General features: G+C 30.4%; 3 protein-coding genes across 3 annotated transcripts in view; 2 read left to right on the top strand and 1 right to left on the bottom strand.

Moving 5' to 3' along the window:
• The window catches only part of LOC122532559 (centrosomal protein of 131 kDa-like), a 10,434-nt gene extending 6,329 nt beyond the window's left edge, over nucleotides 1–4,105 (top strand). Inside the window, exons 8-10 of the mRNA XM_043661398.1 lie at nucleotides 2,740–2,911; nucleotides 2,995–3,158; nucleotides 3,967–4,105. Coding sequence (XP_043517333.1) covers nucleotides 2,740–2,911; nucleotides 2,995–3,158; nucleotides 3,967–4,105 — 475 coding nt within the window. The remainder of the gene's footprint in view (nucleotides 1–2,739; nucleotides 2,912–2,994; nucleotides 3,159–3,966) is intronic.
• A 247-nt stretch (nucleotides 4,106–4,352) lies between these two features.
• Nucleotides 4,353–7,064, bottom strand: LOC122532550 (GTP-binding protein 128up). The gene is made up of 8 exons (XM_043661386.1): nucleotides 6,838–7,064; nucleotides 6,597–6,762; nucleotides 6,387–6,517; nucleotides 5,433–5,672; nucleotides 5,073–5,241; nucleotides 4,854–4,983; nucleotides 4,653–4,775; nucleotides 4,353–4,574 (listed from the first exon to the last, which is right to left on the bottom strand). Exons 1-8 carry the CDS (start codon nucleotides 6,877–6,879, stop codon nucleotides 4,472–4,474), a joined length of 1,104 nt encoding a protein of 367 aa, XP_043517321.1. The 5' UTR covers nucleotides 6,880–7,064; the 3' UTR covers nucleotides 4,353–4,471.
• Nucleotides 7,065–17,926: 10,862 nt separating this feature from the next.
• Nucleotides 17,927–19,633, top strand: LOC122532553 (SUMO-conjugating enzyme UBC9-B). The gene is made up of 5 exons (XM_043661393.1): nucleotides 17,927–18,087; nucleotides 18,177–18,246; nucleotides 18,592–18,675; nucleotides 18,779–19,041; nucleotides 19,119–19,633. The coding sequence occupies exons 2-5, from the start codon at nucleotides 18,181–18,183 to the stop codon at nucleotides 19,183–19,185; spliced, it is 480 nt and encodes a 159-aa protein (XP_043517328.1). The 5' UTR covers nucleotides 17,927–18,087; nucleotides 18,177–18,180; the 3' UTR covers nucleotides 19,186–19,633.
• Nucleotides 19,634–19,815: the final 182 nt, after the last annotated feature.

The raw sequence follows: 19,815 nt of genomic DNA on the forward strand, positions 1-19,815 counted from the left end.
TACTGCAAAAGAAATTGCAGCAGAAGCTAACGTAAATACTAAAGTACGTAATGTGCAACGTATTATAAAAGAATGTGAGTATATACAACGCAAAAAATTGATGCGTAAATCACCGCTAACGAAGCAGCATAAAGAAACACGTTTACAATTTGCTGAAAAATTTATCCGCTGGATGAAAAAATGGCGAAAAGTAATTTTCAGCGATGAAAAGAGATTTACATTAGATGGATATCGATCTTATTTTCATGATTTGCGCAAAGAACCACAGATTTTAAGTCATCGACAAGCAGGTGGTGGAGGAGTAATGGTGTAGGCTGTAATTGGATATTATGGAAACACAGAAATTAAGTTTGTAAGTGGAAAAATGAAAAGTTCAAATTATATTTAAATGAACAGTTGGAAAAACATGCAGTAAAAATTGCGGGCACAAACTTCATTTTGTGCCCCGTACGGGCACAAGATAATTCAAGTGTCCATACGGCAAGGATTGTGAAACAGTACTTTACACAGAAAAATATTCAAATCTTACAATGGCCAGCCAGATCATCAGATTCAAACATCATCGAGAATTGTTGGGCACAATTATCGAGATCAGTATATGCTAAGAGAAGACAATTTCAGACCGTTCAGGAATTAAAAAATTGCATCGAGCAAAACTGGAGATCTTTAAGCCAAAAATTTGTTAAAAAATTATTTGAATCCTTACCAAACCGTTTATTAGCAGTAATACAAGCAAAAGATGGAGCAACAAAATATTAAAATTTTAATATATTTCTATAGATAATAAGTCGTTTAAGAGAAATGTGCTATCTTTTTGACGCATCGATTTTTCATTATTTTTCGATATTGTAAAATAAAATTTATTCTTTTCGTAAAATATTTTGAAATGTACTTATATAATTTGTTATTATTATGATACACTACAAACATATAAAACAATGCAATATATTGTTTCAAAAGTTATATAGTGTGCTACATTTTTGACGCGAAGTGTAAAAAATGAACATGTCTATCGTTGTACGATATAGCCAAAAAATATACAAGAATTAATATGCAATTGACATGTTTCGAAATTTAGTGTTAAAATTTTGCCAATATGTTCTACAGGTAAAAAAAACACTAAAATATTATGTTCCAAAAAACTTCATTAAAAAGTTATAATAAAAATAGGACAAACGATAAATCGATACGAATAATTTCAATGACCGATTAGTCGTAAAGAACTAATCTCTTGATCTAGATCATCAGATTTCTATTTACATCTTCAGATTTCTACTTATGGAGAAATATTCATTACCTTCAGAAGCAAAAATTTACCATGGAGAAGTATTTACACGAAACGAGTGGATTACAAAAATCAAAACTGTGTGTGAAAAATTCCACAAAATTGATAAAATTCGATAATACTTTTCAATTTTGTATTGACGAGGAGAGATGTATATATAAGTATTATAAATTTAAAATGACTATATTCTTAGTTTGTTATATACTTTTCGTTCGATAATAACCTTTTAAATTTTGGTAATTTTTGCGAATACTCCAATTTTGTTATTATTAACGTTATAATGATTTGTTATTTCTTGGAGCGACTTTTACAAAGAATCGACTTTTGTTAAAAATTTAAAATCTTTGAAAATTACCTGACATTACAGGTCATCGATTGCTAACTGTCATGTTATTGGTTCTTATTATACATATAGTATTAATTATTAATATTATACATATAGCATTATTTATTAATAAGAAGATATCCGAAGATGTAAATATATTTATGCAAGTAATTTCTGAAAAAAATATATGATAATGTAGATAACAATATCATTGAACAAATATACAATACACATTAAAAAATTATATACAAGTAGATAAATTATAGATAACGGTACAAAACAATATAGTTTCAGATTTAAATAACAGAGTTAACAAGATTTAATTATCATTAACTTTTTCTAGTAACTTGATATAAAAAGTTGTTTGTTTCAGAAATAATGATCATAAGTATCTAATATTCTTGCTATATAAGTACAATAATAATTACATAAAATATACATAAATGTTAATATACACGTATCTCAGTAACAATATTTAAATACATGAACAATAATAATATATTTCTAACTCCACTCTCCGATAATTCAATTCTTAGTATCATGATCTAATGTTACACGAATTGAAATCACTGTGCAGCAATGCTTTTTTTATATTTTTTTCTAGTTTCCCCAAATGAAAAATTTTCGCAATTTTTTGTTTCATTTTAATTAAAAAATGTTCTATTTAGAGATTAATAAAAAAAAGTTCTTTTTTTAAAACTACAATTAATTCCTTTTCTCTCCCTTATATTGTGAATATAATTTGTTATGAATATAATGATCTATATAACATTGAAGAACATATTACATTCACATTTTTTCATTTGTAAAAAATTGCTATACTAGGAATTATTTGCTTATTTCTTTGATAAAACATGAACAAAAATATTAATAGAAATCAAGAAATTTTTGTAAGTAAAATAAAAAAAAATTATAATATTAAGGATTAACTTTTCAACATTCAATTCTTGTAGAATTTCGTGCGTCAAATACAAATATGAAAATTGCTTCTCTCCATCACCTCCAATTTAAAAAAAAAATTAATTTTGGAAAAAAAATAAGATACATAAAATTTTACAAGAATTAATAATTATTGCAACGCAAAATATGTATCTTCTAATGATGTAAACAAAGTTCCATTGTTTTTCAGATCTCTGAGAGACAAGTATGAAATAGATTTACAAACAACGATAGACAACGAACAGCTTCAGAAAACTAAATTAATTCAAACGAAAGATAAGCTGGAGAAAACTGAAATTCAATTACAACAAGCAGAGAGCAAGTTGCAAGAATATGTATCTGAGTTGAATAATGCAAACGAAGTAAAGTATTTCAAAGAGCAATCAATCATCATCAATTATAAAGAGCAATTATCAATTATATTTCGAATGATAAATATCTTTAGGTGATCAAACGGTTAAGTATGGAAAGAAATAACTCGAAGAAATTGGCAAGACAAGAGATCGAACAGGAAAAAAGAGAATTGGAGGAAAAAATTGCCTCGCTTTATCAAGAAATAACTCGTATTAATGTAAACAGAGACACCTCGATGGCTCAGTTGCACAGCAGGTTTGATTTAATCAGTTCGACGATTACAAATTACATGCCGTATCAGAATAAAACATTCATTTTATCAAACTTATAGAAAAAATTGACAAGTAGAAAATATTTCATATATTCTGATAATCAGTGTTTAACTCTTTTACTCTATATTATTCTTGAACTGTGTTAAGCACAATTTTTGAACGACTCGTTCCAAACACAAACTTTATTTGTTGATGGATTTGAATATTTCCCTAATTTTTGTTTCAAATACCCCCAGATGTGTTTGATATTCATATCAGGATTTTGGCAGATTGTTTATAGCAGAAATTGAATATCTTTCTTTCTTTTTCTATATAATTTTTATGAAGTATCTCCAGTACGAGGCATGATTCAACATAATATTAACATACTTCGTAACATCAAGCGTTCTTGATTCTTATATTGTATCTTTAAACTTTCTTCGTGGATTTGGAAGCTTTCTTAGTTTTTGTTTGAGATTAAATGTCACTCAATCTTTTTTCATTTAATATCTCCGCTGTCAAATATATGAGATATTATGGAGATTCATTACACGTATAAAAAAATGAAACCTAAATAGAGATTTGTTTCACTTTTTAATGGATACAATTCTATACAATACTATTCACTAACATTCTATGTCCTTAGTCCTTATATCATATCATATTATTTTTCTTTCCTTTTTTCTTTTTGAATAATGAATTGTGTTTAATACGTCTTCAATTCATTCTGATATGGTATTGTATATTACTCAAAGAATAACTACAAATGTCTTTTCTATTATTAACAAAATAACTCTGTTTCTACGTTCTAGAATTAAATTGATAATAACTCAAAAAGTATTGACAATAAAAAATTTGACGAAAGAACTTCATGATGTAAAATTAAAGTGTCAACACCTTGAAAAGTTATTGGATCAACAACGAAGAGAGTATATTTTGAAAAGTTTATAAATAAAAATGTTATTTATATGATTATATGTATATCTTACTTGTGTATATATGCATTTCATACTTGACTTTAAATAAATAAAATCATCTCAAATGATTTATATATTATCAATAATTTACACATGATTTTATTTATTAAAAAAATCATTTGTAGTTTGTTTTCAAACATTTCTAACATGTGCATATCTTTCTTCTAAGCTTAACGCATAAAAATAGTTTTACATGGAGTAAAATAAAACGAATCTCAAAATTGTAATTATAAAATAAAGCTTTTAATTACAAAAGATGAACTATAAAAATTCTTTCATAATTAATAGTAGTTCTATTCCCTACTAACATAGGGAAAATCAAATAAAATACTAAGTAAAATTATACTTTTTTCACAATCTGCACGACATCCTCGTCGCATAATATGTGATCTTTCCCAACCTTTTGTGGCTGATGTTTGACGGACGATCCCCATACAAGAGCACTAAAAATGAGATAAATAAACAAGAGTGCTAGTAATTGAGAATAGATAATTACGAATGAGATTAGAGTGAATACATACTATTTGAACTCTTTTGCGATAGATCGATGTAGTTTATTACAAAAATCTTCGACCGTTCGTTTCTCCCTGTTCAATACTACCGGGGAGTTGTAGTCTGGTAATTGTCCCTTTGGTTTCGTATAGCTAAACAATAGAACCAAATCGGATACATGATAATACATCAAAGAATTAATGAAATCAATCATTTCAAATACTACTTACATTCTAACCAACTGTAAATACTCCCACATTTTTTCAAGGAGGTCATCAAAATTCCACTTGTGATGAGCAGAAATCGGTACGCAATGAGGTATTTTATAAATGATGTCTAGTTCCTCGATACTAATTTGATCTAGAGATCAAACAAAAAAAAAAAAAAAAAAATTCTCATCAATAATTCGAACTATTATTCTAGAATTTTAAACGACCTTACACAATTACCTATTTTATTGAGCAAATAAATACACGGTACGTAGACACGATTTCCCTCGATGACGTCGATTAGATCATCAGATGTGGCATCGTATCGTAAAGTAATATCCGCATTGTGAATTCTATATTCAGATAGAATACTCTTCACTGTTTCTAAGTCAAGTTCTGACTGTGCACACTATATAATAATACAATCATTTTAATTTCCAGTGTAGATTTCTACACAATAGTCATTTTACAAAAACTACGCATGACTCTGTCCAACATAACAAAACATAAACGAAGAGATAGTTACACTGCACAAAATCGAAACGAATTGCGAATCACGTGTAGCTTTCTTTGTTGCTCTTCTTTCTGTCGCTTAATTACCGTGGTTTGAAAATTAATGCCACCTTTATCCTTCTTGCGGAAAGTAATGTTCGGTGGTTGTTTGTTTAAACGAAGTCCAAAACCTTCCAGTTCGTGTTCGATTAATCTCTTGTGGCCAAGCGGTTTCAGTACATCCAGAACGATAAATATTAAACTACAAGTTCTTGCAACTGCAATAACTTGTCTTCCACGTCCTTTACCATCTTTTGCACCTTCGATGATACCAGGCAAATCAAGTAACTGTAATACAGTTGGTTACAAAGATTTACATACATTTTAAATGTTAAATTCAAAATATTTAAAAAGAAATATCTGGATTTTTAATATTTTATGGATAATGCAGATTTTTATGTGAATTAGTATTTTTATAAACTTAAATAGAATTTAAATAAATTTATTTAATCTACCAAATATTTTAATAAATACCAAAACGTGTATTTTGTTTTTTTTTATTATTGCATTTTTGCAACTTCAAATTTTGTATAAATGCATAAAAATCCACAATTTAATTATTAGTTAAATTTATACAGATTTTAAGAAAATGACAATATTTCTTACATTTATCTACTAAGAAACATAAATAAATTGGAAAAAAAATCATCAGATTTATTAATTATAATTAAAATAAGTTCTATTCATTATGTGAGATTAACTAATAAGTTTTATTCACTCGTGTATGTGATAATTGTATATAAATTTTTACAATATTGTGTTTTCGATTATCTGTATACTATAAACAAATATAAGAAATATTCATAGTATTTTAAAATTGATTTACTTTTAGGCAACAAATTAACTAAAATCCGTAAAATATCCTAAATGCTTCTTTTTCTATTGTAAATATTTGGAATTTCTCATATATATGTAAATATCCATGGCTGATATTAAAATATAAAATAATATAAATAATATAAAATTATATTTATGACAAAAAAATTATAAACAATTAGTTACTTGTATCTTTGCACCCTTATATTTTATGCAACCAGGAACAGTAGTAAGAGTTGTAAATTCATATGCTGCAACTTCCGAATAGACTCCAGCAAGTGTACTCAATAGCGTAGATTTACCAACAGAAGGAAAACCTTTAATTGTCGCATATGTGTAAACTTTATACTTTATTTTTAACTTTATATAGATATATTTCTAGATTTTAATACGTACCGACAAAACCTATTCTAGCATCACCCGTTTTAGCCACTTCAAAACCCTGCTCTCCACCGCCTCCACCACCTTTTGGAGTAATAAGTTCTCGTCTCAATTTGGCCAATTTAGCTTTCAGCAAACCCAAATGGCCTGATGTTGCCTTATTTTTCTGAGTGCGAGCCATCTATAAACGAAATTATATTACAATGAATGAGATAACAAGCTTGAACATAAAACGAAAGGAGACGAAAGAGGTTACCTCGGCCTCGATCGATGCGATCTTCTCTAGTATGGTACTCATTTTCGTAGTCGAAAATCTTCTTTAACTTGTAATATACTTAAAATAAGTTTCTGTCAAGCTCTTTCGCGTTCTCCCATTACAAAGCTATTGGAATATGTATATTGTGGAAGTCGTCCGCGTGCTGACAGATTACAAACACACGTTACACATACAGTTTCAGAAAAGCGAATAAACTACAACCATTAAATATAAGCACAAGAGAAAAGAGAAATACAAAACTTAAGGCCAATTTTTAAATATAATTTTTGTTGTAAGAATGTGAAATTTACAATTTATATTACAGTTATTATAATATATAACGAAATCGTAATGAAAATTCTGAAACTGTTAATAACTGAACGCAGCAATTATTCCAAAATAATATGTGTATATACAATTAAATTAATAACTGGTTTAATAACTGAAATAATATCACAACGAGATACAATAAGAAATAACATTTTTTCCTTTTTTTCTTTTCTTTAATCAAGTTTTTATATTTGCAATTGATTCATTCAGGTCAGTTAATAAATAAAATCACAATTATGTCAAATAACATGGTAAGATCTATGATATTAATCGAATACTTTTGGCGAGCCTTTAAAAAGAAATAACATGTAATGTTTTCTGTTTTGTTATATGTGAGACTTTAGAATCTTATTATCACTTTTGTATTACATTCTATTATATTGCTTTAGTTAGGTATTGTACTATCATTGGTTAAGAATAGGATAGATGGACATTAAATGGGGCATCGTGTTTTAAGGCACAAACGAGGTATATAAACAGACATCGCATCTTACGGACTTTCGTGGCTCGTGACCTGAAATACCAACATATTAAAAAATCACTGGCTTTTTAGCGCACTCTACGTTTAAACAACGGTGAGTTGGGGAACTATATCAAGTAAAGCGATTTGAAATTGATCAAGCAGAGAATGCGCCAAACATAATTTTTGAAATCCATTGCTGTATTATCAAATTTTCCACATCGAAATGTAAATCTAGTACCTAACTGAAATCATTCTACTACTGTATATATCATAAAGAGCTTTATCCATGTTTTATGGACTTATGATGATACAGTAAATTTTATACAGTAAATTAAAATTTTAAAATAATTAACACATAGTTTTAGGTATAAATGATATATTTTATAAAACATTCTTAAAATAAATTTTTAACTAACTAAATCTACAATTATTCTAAATTATTATTAATATTAAAATATTACTATATTTTCTCACTTCCTTATATTATACATTTAAATTTATGTCAAATTTTTAATAATTTTGTTATAATTATGTATTTTGTTGTAAATATGTAGCATACATTGGGCAAGACAAATAACATAAATTCTGTTATTTATTAGTTAAGAATTACGTTTATTGAAAATATTGTTCGAATTTTTTCTATAAACTATCTATCAATATTATAATATTATATTATAATTTACCTATCACTATTGTAATAGCAAAGTGTTATTTTTTTAATATACAATAAATTATTATTCCATGAAGATTTAATGCAAAATACAAACATATATGTATATGGAATATATTCTTATGTATCTCGCAAAATATATTAAAGGAATATTTTTATAAATGTGGTATAAAGTGACACATTATGTGGAGCAAATTACATTTCTGCAGGTTGAGTAATGGAGGAAAGTTTGAGATCAAATGAAGTGAAATCTTGTATTTTTCTTCATGGCATTGTTGAAATGAACTCAATGATTCATGTATGATATTATTTATTGTTGAAAAATATCTAAAATTGCATTATAAATTAGTTAGACGTCAAGTAACGTCATAGTTAATTAAATCTGAGTCTGAGTTAAGGTTAATGGCTACAATATTTGTAGCCATTACTAAAATGATGTACAATAAATTTGAGATCCAGATTCATTAATTGTTAACTATTTTATAATTTCACAGAAATTTATTAAGCAAGCGAGATAAGATTTTTCGATAACTTTTTGACGTAAAAATGTTACGTGGTCTCTTTTTGCCGCGCTTATATGTTTTTCTATACTTTGACTATATTTTCTATATTTTTCTATGTTTTTCTATACTTGACCGAAATTTGGTTCAAGAATTTTGGTTCTTAACCAAATCTTAAAACGATTCATAGCGTAATGAATTTCTAACAATGTTGAAAGGGACATAGGTTTCAGATTTCCTATTTAAAATATATTTGGTAAAGTGTATTTTGAGAGGATTTTATTATATCTAGTACTGATCTATTTGTCAGGAAAAAATTCGTTTAAAGAAATGATCTGCTTGTAATATCGTATACGCTTGTTAAATAAATTGAATAAAGATTCCTTTAGGAAAATAATTTCCTATTAGGAAAATTATTTTACTTATAAAGGTACTATTTTATACGATCTAACTTGGTAATTGAAATAAAAATATGTTTTAAATTCAAAATTAAGAACAGGATTTTCAATAAATAATTATTTTTAATTGTTTTTAATTAGCTTCATGTTATTAATAGTACATTGGCCTTAACATTTACTATTACATCTATATAACAGTTTTTAAACGCAATATTTATATTTCTATCGGGCAAATTATATTTAGCGATTATAAAAAGCGACGATATCATTTGCATAACTATTTTATTTGGTATTTTTATATTCAATATAACGGATATGAGAAATTAAACAATTATTGTTGTTTTATCTAATTTAAATATGAAATAAGAATTTTTAAAATCTACTTCAATCTAAATCACTTTTGATTTTAAAAATCAAAAGTGTGAATTAAATTACAATATCAATATTATTTAAATGAATTTCATTTAAATAAAAATTATACATTTAATTATTGTTTATTATTTATTATTTAAATAAAAATTTGCCCAAATGATTCGGATGCATATGGTCGATACTTCGGGTCAAATTGAATAATTTTGATTGAGTCTAGGTGGATTCAAACACATACAAAAACAGAACATTTTTGTAACTCACCTATTTCTCTAGTTTAACCAAGTTAATTTCATCAAGTCGACGCATAGATCTGTAACAGAAATATTGCTTTTAGCAATTGCTTTAGATAAATTGCTTTTAGCAATTCACCAGGTAATCTAAACACTTGCCTGTGTCCTTTTAATTCACTCTAATTATAACTTATAGATTTTCTGCTCCTTCGTCAATTTCGATGATTTCTGAATATATGGAGATCGACATTTTGAACAGTATTTTCGTCTAACAGAGACTTTGTTAGAGGGAAGTATTGTTCAGAATATCGATCCCTGTAATATATTTAGGAATCGTCAAGATCAGTGAGGAAGTAATTAATTTACAAACTCACCGGTAATTGTAAAAAAATAAGTGGAGAAAAATAGGAATCAAGGAAAATAGATCATCTTGTATTTTTCAAATAGAATGAGATTCTTATTCCATTATGTTATAGGATAAAGAAGAATTAAAAAAAACATATAACTTTATATTTTTATTAACATATTAATACTATTTTTACATTACAATACTATTTTTACATTAATGTCGTTACGTAACAGTTTTTCTTTACTCGTGGTTATATTACGTAGAGACAATATCGTGTACCAGATGGAACGGCATGTTAAACTTTTTTATTCACTCCTGGATGTATTCGTATTTTGTTTTAAAAGCAATGCGATTCAATCCACGAAAATGAATCTCAATGATCACTATACTATAGCGCAAATGATTTGGGATTGCTTCGTAGCTACTAAGGCTTACAAATATCCAAGAAGGAACGAAGTTGCATTGAAGCTTTGTTAAGCTGGATAATACCAGAATCAATCTGTTTATATATTTTGGTTATTTCCATTTCTTCGATATTTTAAATAGAATTATCTATTCATGAAATATACAAAGGAAGTAGATGATATTAACAACAGGTTAAAAGTTACTTGAATCACGTTTGAACAGCTCATTTGCTCAGGCATGACCAAAAACGCCTGTTAGAACAAAATTCTGATTATCTAGGAGCAATACTTATGTCATTTGTGTACGACGAAACTATATGGGAGCATATTTAGATTTCCATTTGTTAGATGAATCAACATCTTTGAAAAAAAATCAATACGAGAGTTACTTATGTAGGATTATTTTCTTGTAGTTTTATTATGCATTTGAATAGGATGTAAAATATTTTTTAATTCCCTAAATATAAAATCCGATATCATCTTATCTTATAAATACATAATTATAAAATACATAATTATAAAATATTGTTGAGAACTGAAAAGTCTCGAAAGACAACAGAAATTTTCCATCATTCATCAACAAATTATACTACACGCTCTTGTTTGTAAGGCTAATAAATTTCCTTTTAAGCTTGTATCCGAAACAATTAATCAGATTCATATTCCTTTCACGTGACTTCTTCCTAAACTCCTAACAATAACTTAACCTAGCATGCGAAATAGTGGTCCATGGGTCACATATTGACTTCGGGCTTCTTCCCTTTTCCTGAGTGGTCCCTTTCATACTTGCTAGACTATAACGATTACAACTGAACTGCTCTTTCTCCAATTATCACTACATTCACATATATTAACTGATGTTACTAAAACTATGGCTGCAATCGACTGGCGTAAACAAATATGAATATACATGAATGTAGTGGTAATTACAGAATTCGATTGCGATTTTCAGAGTTTAGTAGATGGAGACTGCTCAGCGAAGCAGAAAAAAATAAGAAGCGTGTATTTATAACCTGCAAGTTTCTTGCCGTCGAGCTGAACACTCAGTCTGCTTATTCTCTCACTATAAAAATTGGTTTCCATTCTGTTCTCGCCGCAGTGAAATCGATACTGTTCGATAGAACGGTTCACCCTACTGATCCAAAAAGTAGGGGCACGGCCCTTAACCCTTACCATTTCCTGTGGGCCGCCAGTTCATTACTTTTGTTTTATACCATACGTAAATCTATCTGCTCGGGCGATTTTCCACAATTCTAGTTATTATAGAATTATGTGTACGAAAGACATTAGATTTCTTGTCCATATAAAATAATTTATTATTTTATTTTTAGATAAGGGCAATGGTTCAACCGTTTTTTATGCTGGCAAGAAGTACTAACGTCTACCATCTTGCGGGTATTGTGACGCGATAGTTCATTGTTTTCTTCTCCAGTCACTGACCCGCGTGCCTGTTATATTTAATATTCTTTAATATCGGTTATCGGATCAGTCTATCGATGTTTAATAATTTCACCGCGTTTAGAAGAACTTCGTCAGGGCAATCAAACGGCTGACGAATCAAAGTGATTGGCCTGTACTCGCCATCACTTTCCTATAAAACAGGCCATCAGCAAAGTGTCAATGCGTCGTTACATACAATCAGTGCGTTGTTAATGCGTTAGTAAAGTTGGAATACTCAACAGTTGTCAGTGCGTCAATGCATATCACTGAGTACGTAAATACAACTACTGAGTGTGTATCACGTCACTGCGTCATCATTACAATTCGTCGTATACTATAGTCAGTCTTTCTCCTATACGGCCATATATCGGCTATTATACAGGGTGCTTCGTAACTTGTGGGACCCACTTCGAGCTGACTGTACGCTTAAAAATAATGAAAAAAAGTCATATAAATATATGTCCTATCTGTCTTCGTTTATGAGATGCAATGAATTTTCTGTTTTAATTACTTTTACAAAAAATGCTCGAAATGATCACCTTGCATTTGAAGACAAGCCTGCACGCAGATCTTGTCATTGATCTGGTTACTCTCTCTATTATTCCTGGTGTTTCTCGAATTTGTCGGAAGCCTTGCTCTATTCTATTTCGTAGTATTTCAGCATTTTCAATCGATGTTGCGTATACAATAGATTTTAAATCCCCACAAATGAAAATCTAATGGATTCAAATTCGGAGAACGAGCAGGCCATGCAACAAGACCTCCACGACCAATCCATTTATTTGCAAAGCGTTGATTTAAAAATTGCCTAGCCATTCGGCTAAAATGCAGCAGAGCTCCACCATGCATAAACCGCATACGAATATCTAATATCGACTGGAACTTCCTTTAATATTTCATGTAAACGCGTACTCAGAAAATTAACGTTGCCTGTTAGTTTATTAAAAATTTATCAATTATTCCTGCCCATACGTTTAAATTAAACTGGTGTTGATGTCTTGAATGCACAATAACATGTGGGTTTTCTTCATCCCAATTATGATTACTATGAAAATTGAATATACTATCCCTGGTAAAACCAGCTTACTAGAGTTTACTCTGTTTATAAAATTCATTATATCTCATAAACGAAGACAGATAGGACTTATATTTATATGACTTTTTTTCATTATTTTTAAGCGTATAATCAGATCCCGAAGTGGGTCCTACAAGTTACGAAACATCCTGTATATTGCTATTTCTTCTATTACTGTGTTAGTGCTGCCGCTAATACGTGAATAGTCGTCAGAAATTAGTCAGATGGTCGATTAGAATTTCGTGCAACGTCCGATCCAAGCGAATTACTCATAAAATATACAAGCGATCTTCGGTATTTTATCGGAGTCGTAACAATCTCTCGTATAATACTTCACCATATGGTTGCTATCCGTCTCAAGTATTATACAAGCGAACCGAAATCATATTGCTTGACACATCGTGCCGTGTCACTATCTTAACTTAAAATATAATTGAGGAAATGTAAACAATTTATTAAAAGCGATTATTGTAAATTCAACAAAATAGATACCATTATGCAGCAAAGAATAAATGTAGATATTCTTTATACTTTTGATCTGTTGTTAGACCCACTATTCAAACTGCAAACAGTTACCAATAATAATATTTAATTTTATTGAATAACAAAATCGTAGATGATTAACACGTTTGAATAACACATTACAAATCATAATAAGATATAGATTAATTACAGAAATGTTCAGGAATTAGTTGATTAGCCCAACTCTGTCTGAATGTTGATATGATGTTAAAATTAAAGCTACCCAAATGATCAATTTATAATCTTTTAGAGTAGTTTTGTACAATGCTACATTTTCACAGATTTGAATAATTTTTGTAACACGTATGAATAAAAGTTTGCATTCGTTGTCGTATTATAAATTTTTCCTTACTCCTTGCATTCTAATTCTTTTGATTTAATTTTTATACATTAGCCGTCAATATTTTCAGTGTTAAAACTATTAAAACTATAGGAAACTGTAGAAAATACAAGGATATTAATTACTATCAGGCTGCAATGAGATACGATAAGCTGCAAACTACCTATACACTACACATTGACCATTGTGTCAATTAGTATGGAATCAAACTGCAGAATGCAGTGTAGTACAATCAGCTTAGTAATAATAAATAGACCATAAATCGTTGTACTAATTGAAATACATCCAATCTCAAAGCAAGTGTTAAAAAAAGTTGGTAATTTATTGATATATAGAAGTTAATATTTACTGAGATGTTGATATATAAAGTTAAGTCACGAAAAATGCAATAAAAGGAAAAAGAAAGCTTTTCGACAAATACCCATATTTGTAGGAACTCTTCTGAAGGGTTAAAAGTGTTAATGATAATGATATTTAAGGAATTTAAGATTTTTATGTAGGAACGTAGGAACGGATGGATTTGGGTATGGTGAGAAAGGTGAAACAGGTGAAGGCAATGAGTTTCGTTTCAGGATCGCTACCTAGACTCATCAGTGGGGCTGATAGCAGCGCTCTCTCACTCTAAGACTTTTGTTATAGCTAGGCTATCCAAGGGGTAGGTGCACTCTGCTGAACGTCAAAGATCGTAAGTACTTCGATGTTGGGCGCACAGCCACTTGCGGCTTGTGCTAGTCGGTGTTCGAATCCCGTATTTGAGGAATCGTCAGCCGCTACATCTTCAATTAATAATCTCTTAAATCATCGTTTGCATTTTACCGCTTGCACCATACTTGTACCATATACGCTAAGACACACTAACAAGTATGCTAAGATATGAATAGATTTTGTGACCAGGAGGTCATAGGCAAATTTATTTTCTCGAACAGAACTTTATGCTTATAATTCCACGATCGTTTTAGCATACTAAATGTAAATTTGGCAGATCTCATAAAATCGCTAATATTAATACTAATACTAGTTTTTTCCGTATTACCTCGTCTAATATAACAAGCAGATATAACAAGCAGACGCTATTTTTAATAACTATATAAATAAATAAATATATATATATATATACATAAATATATGAAAATACACATTCTATATGCGCTATTTTGAAGAATAATATTTACGTCTATCCCTCTAACCTAACTTAATATAATGTAAAATCTTGAACTAACTGTTATTTATGTAGTATCGGTTATTATCAGTTGTCAGTTATTAAAATTAATCTAATTTTAGTTATGTTTATAACAGATAGCCTGTTTGTTGATCATATGAAACATAAAGCGCTTTTCTTTTTTTAAAAAAAGACCAGAGTTGTGAGAGTCGTGAAAGAGCATTGAAAGAGAACTGTTAAAAAATGTCAATTGTGTCGTTAAAAGAATTCATTTGAGTTGTTAATTCGTGTTGTTTTAAAGTAATTTGTCTTGTTTAATTATTTTTTGTCCTATTGTCATAATTTTCATAAAATAAACATTATTTATATTATATCCTTACATTTATAGCATATAAATCGCTTTTTCCAAGTATCCCAGCTTTCCAGGTAGTTTGGGCAAACATTTTAATTGTTTAGTGAAGCTGACTAGTCTACATGAATTTAGTAGTACGTAGTAACAAATGTACAATCATTTTCATTGTCATCTAACTGCAGTTTCGCGGTGTGCAAAAACTCATCGTTTCCTTCGCGTAAAAGTGATTGGTTTCAGTTATAGTTGATGATGTCTACTTGTCGCAATCCTGTGCTGGATGTTCAAATTTTCTGTAAAATAATTTCTCTTTTTGGTTCTGGGGAATTTTCATCATGTTTCTTCCCATTGCTGTTATAATTGCGAAGCACAGCATTGTTCTTTGTCCTGTTGGAAGATTTTCCGTTTTCCTTTGTGGATTTTCGTTTCGTGATTCACGTAATAATGTGAATTTTTGCAAAAGCAACAAAAAGGCATGGAATCACAGAGTGCGTGCTCCAGTTTGGTAGCCAATGGTCATCTTTATATGATGTAGCCCTTAATAACTCCAATTTTTGCTCATGAAGTTGTACTTTGCATTTGACTAAAATTTCTTTAGATTTCTGTATTAAGCCCATTTCATAATTTGGCGCTACTGGTCGACTGATAGGACTAACTCCAACGTTGCAACTGGTCCGTATTCTTAGAGGTCTTCTGCGGCTCGCTTGTCTTCCTCTTGCTTAGATAATACAGCTAATATTAAATCTTTTGATTCGGCGTCTTCACTTAACAGGCGATCAACAATTCGATTATAATGCTCGATGGCTTCACTCTTAACCGAGCTATCGATAATTTCGAATCCATATTTTTTGTTTTTCATAAAATGTCAACTCTGTTGGTGGAAAAGGGGATAAAAAATCAGATTTCTCTGTTCCTTCCGCTCGATTACTATCACTGTTACTATTACTATTATCCCTATCTCCAGCTATTCCTCTTTTAGTCTTACCTCCACTACTACTCGTTTCTCACTCGCTCTCTCTCTCTCACTCACTTATGTTAATAATAACCAACTTCTCACAAACTCACTGTAGTGGCCTAGAGTTCCTCGAGTACGAGTTTCGAACATCGACTTGTACAAGCACAAGTGGCTGTGCGCCTAGCGTCGAAGTCTAGCGATATTCTATGTTAAGCAGAATACCGCTAGGTGGGTGCCCGACCGACCGTCCTGAAGGGTTTGAAATGGCGATGATAATGCGAGGATAATGTAGGAAGTGATGATGTGGGTAAGGTGAGGAAAGGTTGTGCGTTTCGTCTCAGAGTCGCTGCCTAGACTCATCAGTGGGGCTGATGGCAGCGACTCCTTACCCCAGACGCTTGTTGTTGTAACTATTCGCTAGGCTGGATGGTCGGTCACCCATCCTGGCGGTTCCGCACTCTGTTTGCTTAACATCGAATATCGGTTGACTTCGACGCTAGGCGCACAGCCACTTGCGGCTCGTACAAGTTGGTGTTCGAAACTCGTACTCGAGGAACTATAGGTCGCTACATCATTGTCGAGCGTCATTAGACAAGGAGGGTACTAACGTGCGACAAGGACAGACATAGAGGCGCGATAGACAAGGAGGGCAACAGCATGTGACAAGGATAGACATACGCGCGGTAGACAAAGAGAGCGATAGCGTGGGACAGACAGTCATAATGGCGGCGTAGACAAGGATAGTGTGCAACAAGGACAGACATATTCGCGCGGTAGACCAAGAGAGCAACAGCGTGCGATAAAGACAACAATATAAATTAGTTCTGGCATCTATCCTAGGAGTGATCCACACGGTGCATGCTTGATATATGTTAGACATTTCATTCCAGGAGATTACTTATAACATTTATCAGAATAATTATAACTGAATCTTAACAGCAGTATAATCTTTTTGATATTCATATAATTCAGTTTACACACGTCTATGCATGTCATGCTTCGTTTTTTCCATTATGATATATAAAGAACTTGATGTAAAGAACAGGAGAACATAAAGCAACGGAATAAATGAAGGTATATTGTTTTAATTACATATATACACAAAGTTGAATATTAAAGATAATGACGTATGTTTTCTCTTAAAGAATATATACTTAATGTCTTTACCTTCATTATTAATGCGATGAGTCAAATATTAATACAGTACAATCATACATTGATATAATCTGAATAGTTTATAACGTTCTATTTTGACGATATGATTCTTTATTTTGCGATATCGTAGTTTATATAAGAAATACTTCAAAAAGAAATATCGTATAATATTTGTGAATTAATAAAAAAACTCCTGATTAACATAATGATTAAAAAACACATAAAATTAAAATTAATTAGCCAATCATCGGGCTGGACAAATGTACACGTGTATTTTGATTGGTTTAGCTCTGCAGAATTTGTCCAGGACAAGCGATCTCTTTTATCGACCGAGGTTCCCGTAACAGATGTTGTCTTTGCGAAAAAGAATTCACATTGAGATCCATACAACACTAAAGACGGTTGCAAATCCATAGGTTTTCTGAACACGCACCCTAATAGAATCGCTTTCACCCTTGTGCGGTTAAGTATTTGATGATATTTCGGCGCAGAAAGTGCCCAGAATTCAAAGTTGTGGACTGCTGTCGATAAGCGTCGTGGTAACGTTGTAATTCGCATTTGTGCATCACGTCTCGATTATATTTCGCGCCGAAATACGTTACGCTAATATAAGGTAAACTTGTTGCAGATTAATGTCAGGCATCGCGATTGCTAGACTTGCGGAAGAGCGAAAGGCATGGAGGAAAGACCATCCTTTTGTAAGATATCCTTTTGATACATTGTTTTCTACAACTGCGATTATTAATATGTATATTACTTTTGGATGATCTGACACATTGGATTATTCGTTTCAGCGAAATCGTTGATAAATAAGCGTCATATTTTATAGCATAATTTCGACATAAACAACCGTTATTGAGATCGAAAATCCTTTTCGGTAAAATAGTTGAACAATTGGAAACTCTTAATCTTTCACACTAAAAACGCGTGCATTATCCTGAAGACGTAGAGTGCATATATATACATATATACACACTATGGATAAACGTTAATGTTCTTGCGTACAGGGCCCATCGAGACAATTTAAATGCTTTTTTTCATAGGGATTTGTAGCACGACCAGTTAAAAATCAAGATGGAACACTCAACTTGATGAATTGGGAGTGTGCAATACCAGGCAAGAAATCTGTGAGTAGTGATGTGTAGTGCTGGTCTTTGCTATACGTTGATTTCCATTATATTATTTAAACAGTAGTGTATTTGATAAATTTAATTTCATTCAATTTTATAGACACCATGGGAAGGCGGATTGTACAAATTGCGTATGATCTTCAAGGATGACTATCCCTCCAGTCCACCAAAATGTAAATTTGAACCTCCTTTGTTTCATCCAAATGTTTATCCTTCAGGAACAGTGTGTTTATCATTGTTGGATGAAGAGAAAGATTGGAGGCCTGCTATTACAATTAAACAAATCCTCCTTGGTATACAAGATTTATTAAATGAACCTAACGTTAAAGATCCAGCTCAGGCAGAAGCATATACAATATATTGGTAATATATTTGCTTTGTATAATTGGAACTTGAAGTTATTACAGTTATCATGAAGTATACTTTCTTTTTTGTCACAGTCAAAATCGTTTGGAGTATGAAAAACGTGTAAGAGCTCAAGCCAGAGCAATGGCTCCACAGGAATAAAATACTATAATAGGTCCCATTAAATTTAAATATTCCAACTACATAAAGAGGTTATCATATATCTATAGTATATTTCTAATAATCATCTACATTTCTTATCTTTTTTATAAGCTAGTGTATAATGTAGTTAATTTAGAATTATCTGCATTTTTTTTTCTTGTGACAAAATTCCTATACATGTACTCATATACTCTATAAGCAGCACTAATTAAGACATAGGTTAACGATACTGTCCTACACTGAGATCTTGCGTCACTTTAAATTTTTTGTTACCACTTGTTTATAAATTATGAATGGAAGCATTTTGTTTTTAGCTAACTTAGTGACAATTTTATTAATAAGTCTTAAAAGTGATGTACGAGATGAACAGTGTAAAATAATAAAGAAAAGAGCGATATACGTAAGAAATATCTGTTTATTCTACAGGTTATAAACTATCAGTATCTCTGAAAAAAAATGTATTTAAAAATCTTGTAAGGATTGTACAAATCTTAAAAAATAAAATATTCCAATTAATCTGAATTTCGTTTTAACCAGAAATAATTTGACTTTCTGAAAAATCCACTATAATCTCATATAAATAAATATGATAAACTCTATACGTTTGGATGACTCATCTCTTTTATCTAA

This window comes from Frieseomelitta varia, unplaced genomic scaffold (assembly GCF_011392965.1).
Source record: "Frieseomelitta varia isolate USP_RPSP 00005682 unplaced genomic scaffold, Fvar_1.2 scaffold_459, whole genome shotgun sequence".
NCBI classification, from domain to species: Eukaryota; Metazoa; Arthropoda; class Insecta; order Hymenoptera; family Apidae; genus Frieseomelitta; species Frieseomelitta varia.